Raw genomic sequence first — 7,606 nt, 5'->3', positions numbered from 1 at the left:
GGTCCCAGCCCTGTGGGGGACAGTGGTGGGATGTGCCCCAGCTGGGATGGGGGCTCAGGTTTAGCTTTGCTCTGTGCCGGTGACTCGGAGGCGGCCAAGGCGCGAGCGACTGCACCAGTGCTGATGTGACACGTGCCAGGCTGGGGGAGTGCAGGTGTCTGGCTCCGGAGGGCAGGTATGTCCCCAGGTGCCAGCTGTGCCATCAAGAGCACCTTTTTGTGCAGGTCAGCCCCCTCAAACCTGCCCAAACGTGCCGGGGTCTCTCTAATGGTCAGGCAGGAGGACAGACCTGGTGCTTCCAGGTCTCCTCTCATGACATCCGCCGAGTCCGCTTCCTGCACTAATCTTGTCCTTCTATCCAAAACAATTATGGAGGGCTTGTTGGTTTTGGCACAGTCCTTTATTTACAGATCCCATCCTGCTTATAGCTCATGGTTTCATTATCCTCTAGATGTTTACAGAGCTCCTTTTCTTAATATTTGTGCCATTATTTTACTAGGGACCCGGGTGAGACTTTCCAGACAGTAATTGTCTGGCTCATCCTCTCCCCCACCAGCTCTTTCTGCAGAAGTACACATCTCCCTGCTGTCCCTGCCTGCCCGGGGCGCCCAGTGAGGCAGGGATGGGCAGGCCTGTGGGCAGTAGCAGAGAGGTGTTCCGCTGTGAGGATGCGGGGAGGGATGTGCAGAGGGGGCAGCTGCCCTGCTGCGCCCTGCCGCCCACACCACGTGTCCACCCTGCAGCCCCTTGTTGCTGCATCTGGGTCACCGATGTGCTCCCGTAGCCTTGAGCTCCTGATGGACACCCCCTTCCCCCCGCACCCCTGCGCACCCTGCTCCCAGGGTCAGGGCATGGGTGCACATCCCTGGCTGGGGCACTAGCCCTTCGGGGGGCTTTTGGCTGGCTGGGGACCACATCCTGGGAAGGCAGACGGTAGCAAACCTGGCGCTGGGGTTTTGGGGTCATTAGCATGGTGCAGACGTGGGTCGGCGGCTTATGCTGTACATCGCTCTGATGCGGGTTCCTGCCTCTGGGCCGTCTGTCACAGGGGCTTGTTTAACCTTCTTTGCCACAATATCTCGCAGTCTTTAATCTGTTTATCCTCGTAACCCCGCTATGAGGTGAAGGATAGTTATCCTCATTTCAGAGGTAGGGAACTGAAGGGATTCTTTTCAAATGTAGATCAGTGTTTAATGATGCAGAGATAAAGATTTTAAAAACATGCCCGAGACAACAGGCGTAACACGTGTAACTGAGCTGGGTGTTTCTGCAAATCCCATTAAGAGCCTCTGCCTTTTTCAGCTGCTGCTGTTTTGGGGCAGACCTGGCACAGGGACCCATGGAGGTGCCAGGCGGGCTCCAGCCTCCTGGCCCATTAGCCAGGCACAGGCCAGGCATGGGGAGACAGAGCTGACCCCACTCCTGCCATTCTGTTTCCCTGGGTGCGCTGGGCGTGTGCGGTGCCACAGCAGCCTCTGCTCAAAGCAGGTGCTGAAACCTGAAATGCCTGAGTGCGTAAGATCCTCGGCTGCATTTAGGGATGAAACCTAAAGCCTGTTTATGCTGCGAGTGTGTGCATAGAAGTGTAAGGTAGGGAATACGAGGGGGTGCTTGTGCAGTATCCCTCTGGCTGTGCAACACAGGCAGCGCCAAGCCCACTGCACCACTGAATGAGGAGCGAGCAACAACAGCAGGCTCTCTTTGCTGTCACTGCCTGGGCGATTGATATCTGCAGTAGATCTGGTTAAAAACCTGGAGCTGTGGTTTCTGCGCAGTGATCCTGGCAAAAGTGTCACCGGCTGCTGCGCAGGCCCTTCCCAGCGGCTGGCCGGCGGGGTTTGGTGCAGGTCTCCCTGCTGCTGCTGCTGCTGCTGCTGCTCCTGGGCAATTGTTGCTGTGCTTGTGGGAACGCAGTGGCTCGGGCTGTGTGGAGGTCAGTGCTTTTGTCTTGCTGCAGGGAGTTTATCTCTGCGGATCTTGCCTGCTTTCCTGGGTCAGGCTTCACCTCCGCTGTTATCAGCAAATGCAGGAACAGCCCGGTCCAGAGCCAGGCTGCGTAGGAACCTCTCGACCCCCTTGCAGCGGGAGGCTGCGCTCTCACATCCCTCCCACGCTAACGGGCACTGGCCAGGCCCGAGCCCGAGGGCTGGGTATGGGATGTGCACGGCCCCGTGGTCGCCGTTCCCCCTGCACCGCTTCGGCAGTGCCGTTCCCGTGCACCCCGGCGGTGCGGGGCGCAGGCGGCGTGGGGCACAGGCAGCGGGCACGGTGGCATGCCGGCAGCAGCCCCACGCTTGCAGCCTTGTGTTTTGCAGCAGCGGCTGCAGCCAGCAGCAAAGGAGGAGGCAGCAGAGCTGTTGGGGCCCTCCCCAGTCTCATCTCCCATTGGGTCCTCCACCCCAAACACAGAGAGGACAGATCCCCAGTGGCAGCGCTGGTGGCACCGATTCCCCCTTCCCTGCCGGGCTGTCCCGTCCCAGCGCACCCTCCCCTTCCCAGCAGCTCCAGCCGGACCCCTCCAGCTGTCTCCAGAAACCCAAACCATTAGCATTTCCTGTTCAAACATTTCTAATAAATAGATGGAGACATCATGCCACAAGCCTGCAAGTGACCCAGAGGCGGGTCCGAGGCCGGGATGGACACGACCACCCAGCGCCCGACCCCCTGGCTGAGCGCCAGCCCTGCCTTTGTTTGAATTCCCGGGTGAGTAAGCACTCGGCTGACGCCAGCCAAAACGCCGTAAGAAATTATTTTTGATATTAAATAAATTGTTTTCAGTAAATCTGTTCCTACACCAAGGTCCAGAAACTACCCGCAACACCGGGCTCCCTGCAAGGGAGCTGGAGTCCTCTTTCCTGGCCTCATCCCAGCCGTGCCGGGGCAAACGCCCTGCCCGGAGGGGTCCAGCTGGGACTGGCTGTGCTACAGATGTCTCCGTCCTGCTGGCCCCATGGGTGCAGTCGGGCTCCTGCAGCTGCCCGGCAGCCTGGGCACGCCGCGGCGGAGCAGCTCCTTGTGACATGTCGGGTGTCTCTGTCCCAAGGCACGAGCGAGTCTCGCTGGTGAGGGGGCAGAGGCTTGGACAGGGCGTTCACTACCTCTGGGGGTGGCAGCTATCTCCCCACATCAGACCTCCCAAAAATAACTTCCTTGGCTGTGCAAAAGTCCATCCCTTGACATAGCAGTGTCTGTCCTGCTCCAGGGCTAGGGATGCTCGGGAACCCACAGCCCAGTCTTTTCTCCATTGGTCCTCTGCACCCTTGGGAAACCATCTTTAATGTGCCGGGTACCGGGCATCAGCGCCTGGGCAGGTCATTGTCCACAGACTGGTCTCCTGACATCTGCCAGTGGGTGCTGATGCAAAAGGAAATATTAGGGGAAAGCAGATCTCTGAAATGTGCTTTCCCAGCCCCAGTGTCTCATCCCATGGTGAGCACCGGGACCAGCCCATCCCTTGCCCCTTTCAGGGCCAGTGCTTCCCCAGGGTGCCTGTGCTCCTCCTGGGTGCCTGGGGGATGAGCGGATGCCATAGAAGTGAGCATGGCCATGGGATAGGTCCTGAGTAGTCCCTGGGCCAGGCTGGCACTCCAGGGACATCAGGACTGATGTGCAAAATCGGTTTAAATAGCGAAATGGTGAACCTTTGGCTGTGCCCAGGCAGCAGCAATGGCAGGAGAGTTTGAGCCTGATTGGGTTGGTGGATATGCTCCTTCTTGGGGGTGCACAGGCTTTGTCCTCACTGCTCTGGGTTGCTCTCTGTCTTTCAGCTGGAAACAAAGAAGATGGATATGGAGCTAACCAAGCTCTGTCATGGTGGCAATTAAGAAGAATACCAGGAATATAGCTTCCACTAATTTTTTTTTTTTTTTTTTTTTAATTACATTTTGCTGAAGCCAAAACTTCCTTCAGGAACATGGTGTTTAAAGGCCAAATTTTGCTGTTGAAATCTTCTGAAGCATTTAAAGAGGCTGAAATGTTCCTTAAAAGAGAAGATGTAGATGTTCTGCTCCAGAAGTCTTCATTCAGTGGGATGTTATGCTCCAGCATTATAAGACTTCAGAAACTGAAATGCAGTGAAACCACATTTTAAATAATTTGGTTTATGGAGAAATTATAAAGTCTTTTCTGATTTGGAATTATTTCATTTCTTTAGAGCTTCTGCCTTGCTCAAGGGAAACTCCTGTTGCTCCCACCTACAGCAGGCGAGAGAGGAGGTGGGACGATGTGTCGGGGTCAGGCAGCCACCACGGGCACAGTACCCGAGTGAGCGGCTGCCGAGCACCCGCGTGTTCACCTGCAGCTCAGCAGAGCAGGAACTGATTTTTTTTGATGCTGGTGGGTGAAATCCCTGGCACTCCCTATCTGTGTGTGCAGTGGGGCTGCCGGGGGCGGGAGGGCAGGAGGTGAGTGCTCCAGGGCAGTGTGGCCGGGGGCTCAGCCTCGGGGGCACCATGGAGCTGTGGATGGGCACTGCCCGTCCCCAGCCGTGCTGGGATCCGAGCTGCTGCCGGTGCCCCGGTGCAGCAGGAAGGCAGCGGCGGGGGCCCCTTCCCAGCCCCTGACGGTGCCCCTCGGCAGGACCTGCGGCCCCCGCTGCCACCAGGGCTCGGTGCCATCAGCACTCGCAGGCGCTGACAGACGGACCAGGCGAGGGGCTGGCGGGGGCCGGAAACTCCTGATCCCTCTTTATCTGCCTCTCACCCTGCTCTCTCATCTCCCCGTCACGCTCTCCGTCTCGCCTGGTATCTCACGCTCCTGTTCCCGCGCCTCCCCGGCTGCTGGGGGGCTGCCTGCCCCTCACAGCACCCCGTAACCAGGCACTGGCCCCGCAGTCCCCCATCCCAGCCACAGTGCCGGGTTCCCAGAGACCCCAGGACCTGCCGGGCTCGCTGCTTGCAAGGAGCACGAGCCCTGAGCGAGGGGAGGCACCTCAGGTGCTTCCGTCCTGTGTTTGCATGCTGAGCATCAGCCACAGCGGCAGGCAGGTGCCTGGGATGGAGCTCTGTGGCTGCGGTGCATTGCAGGTTGGAGTGGGAGGAAAGGATCAGGCCCAGCTCAGCATCATCATGTGCACTGAGGAGGTGAAGGAGGCTCACTGCTGTCTTCCCCAAATGTGCCAGCTGCTCCTGGGCTAGGGTCCAGCTGGGTACCAGCTCAAAACCAAGCATGAACCTTTCACTTGGCTCTCCTGGCACCCCTGATCCCCATCGCTCCATTGCAAACCCACTGCCCCAGCTGGGCAGGGTGGCGGTGGCGGGGGGGGTGTCAGCATCCCCAGTTAATGTAGCTGCCCCTAAACGCACTGCCAGAGATCAGCTAATCTGATAATTACAGCAACAAAAGCCATTTAGACAAACCATGACCTGACCCCGGGAGCTTGGAATGAAAACATTTTACCCTCCTCTGTCTGGATCCTGCACTGAGAAAACATCTGTATTCGCAGGATGGCTGGGAAAACAGCCCCTGCACAGCACCCACTGGGAACGGCTGTGGCTCTGCTCCCTGCCCGCACGCTGCCTGCACCCAATCTTAGCCTGAGATGGGCAGCACCTTGGGGCAGGGCAGCCTAAACCCTTGCTGTGATGCTGGGATTGAGGGTCGCCTGGCGCTGGGCTCTTTGGCGAGGAAGAGGATGAGATAGAGGCTGTAGGGGTGTGAGGGTGGACCTTGCAAGGGGGAGTGAAGGGGACGGGGTGAGCAGAGCTCATCTGTACTGTCCCAGGAAGGGCTTTTTCCAGGCCCACATGGGGCTCAACAGTGCAGGGAGGGCAGCACCTGGTCCTCAGTGGTCCCCACATCCCTGCAGCAGCCTGAGCAATGCAGGAGCCGGGCTGGCCGCCGAGCCCCCCTACCTCTGGCTCCCAGGAGGGGCTGAGTGCGGGGGGCCGTGCCTGCGTGCGGTGCGGCAGTGCATGCCCAGGGGGGCTCCTTCGCTCTGGGTAAGGTGTGCAAGCCTCCCCATTGAGTGGCAGGTCATTGCTGGCTGTCAGTCAGAGGCAGGAGATGAAGGGAGGGTTGCCTCAGGGCCGGCTCCCATGTTTCTTCTGCTTTTACATACATTTTGGTGGCACCCTTTGTGTAGGCTGGGGAGATGAAAGCTCAGGGCCAGAGGGATCTTGCTAACCCACAGCCACCCGGCTCAGGGGCCCGGCGGCCTGCTGCTTTGTGCCTGTCTGTCTTGTTCCTGCATGTGTTCCCAGCAGAGCCCCACTCTGCGCCGCCAAGGGCATGGGACGCTGGCCGGGCTGGGGGCAGCCAGGCGCACCGGCAGGTAACTCCTGCTGGGTCAGCGACCCCGGCCTCGCAGGCACAGGCAGCAGCACAGACGGTCTCCTCCGGGCCGGCAGCACTGAACTCAGGCTGCCCAGGAGCCCCTGAGGAAGGAGAGCAAGACAGTGCTGATTTGGGGAAACCGCATTTTTTTCCTGCGACTGGCACTGCTCAGCCTGCTCTGGCAGTCCCAAGCAGTGGCTTGGTGCAGCCAGCTTGGCAGGCAGAACCCCTGCACCGTTGTGACTTCCCTGCTCTGCACTGAGAAAGGGCTTGGCCATGTCCCTAAATATCCCAGTGCTCTTTGGAGAGTGGTGGGATTAGAAACCGGTAAGCACGGTGAGAGCCTGCCACTCTGGGGACTCCCCAGCATTTCTGCCTGCTCCAGAAATAGGATGCTCTAAGCAGCCTTGGTCAGCTTTTCCCATCGCAGCATCCCACTTGTGCAGTCCTTTACTCCCCGTGAGCAGGAAACACGATTCACCCTGTGGTGGGCTACCCCCATTTACCTCTGATGCTCTTGTTCTCATCAGCTGCTTCCCTGCTCAGCACTGCAGCGTCTCTCATTTAGCAGCATCCACAGACCTCAAGAAACCCAAGCGCTCTTCATCCAGTTGGGGCTAGAGTTAAGCTTAGGGTTAGAGTTAAGGGTAGGGTTAGATTTAAGGTTAGGGCTAGAGTTAAGGGTGGGGTTCGGAATTGCCCTCACAAGGTCAGGCGTTTGCAGGGTCTCACAGCTATTGCAGAGAGCAGACCTGAAGCCCCTTCTGGGTTTCCGCTTGGCCTTTTCTCAAGGTCCGATAAAGGTTTTGTCTGAGTTGGACTAAAAACCCCACCAGGGCCAAGGCCTTGGTCTAGTGCTACTGTCTTGCTCTTCTGCCTTTCCCATTACGCTGTTTTCTCCAGAGGCAGGAGCGCCGGCATGCTGCTGCGCCGCCGGGCAGCTCTACCTCTTCCCTGCTCTCATGCTAAGCAGAAAGTGCACTGGGCAGTTCTTCCAGGTGCTGCCCGGAGCTGGGGGAGGCAAGGGCTGTGCCCCCGGGCGCCCTCCCAGGCAGCCGGGCTGCGGAGCCACCTTCGGCATGGGAGGGGGGTGAGGAGCCGAACTGGTTTTCAGAGGGATCTTGGCTGGGTTAACAAAGGGTTGTATGACACGGGTTGTCTGCAAAAGCGTTTGGGGACAGCATGGCCTTTCCTGTCCCGTATCCCCGTGGTTTATGTCACGAGGGGCGGGGGGGTCGCGCTGCCGGGGGTTTTCGCGGCGTCCTTCCCCTTTCCCAGATGCTGCAGGGTCGCGGGCGGATTCCCACAAACTTCAGAAGCCGCTTGAGCCAGG

At 58.8% G+C, this 7,606-nt stretch overlaps 1 protein-coding gene across 1 annotated transcript in view; it reads left to right on the top strand.

Moving 5' to 3' along the window:
- Positions 1–1,441: 1,441 nt before the first annotated feature.
- Positions 1,442–7,606, top strand: part of GOT1 (glutamic-oxaloacetic transaminase 1, soluble) — a gene marked incomplete at its 5' end in the record, with an annotated part of 11,505 nt that continues 5,340 nt past the window's right edge. Inside the window, one exon of the mRNA XM_010565015.1 lies at positions 1,442–1,460. Within this exon, the coding sequence (XP_010563317.1) occupies positions 1,442–1,460 (19 nt within the window). The remainder of the gene's footprint in view (positions 1,461–7,606) is intronic.

The sequence above is a fragment of the Haliaeetus leucocephalus genome, unplaced genomic scaffold (genome assembly GCF_000737465.1).
Source record: "Haliaeetus leucocephalus isolate CR32 unplaced genomic scaffold, Haliaeetus_leucocephalus-4.0 Scaffold184, whole genome shotgun sequence".
NCBI lineage: Eukaryota > Metazoa > Chordata > Aves > Accipitriformes > Accipitridae > Haliaeetus > Haliaeetus leucocephalus.
The sequence above is the reverse complement of the archived record's forward strand: the minus strand, read 5'-3'. Positions and strand labels throughout refer to the sequence as shown.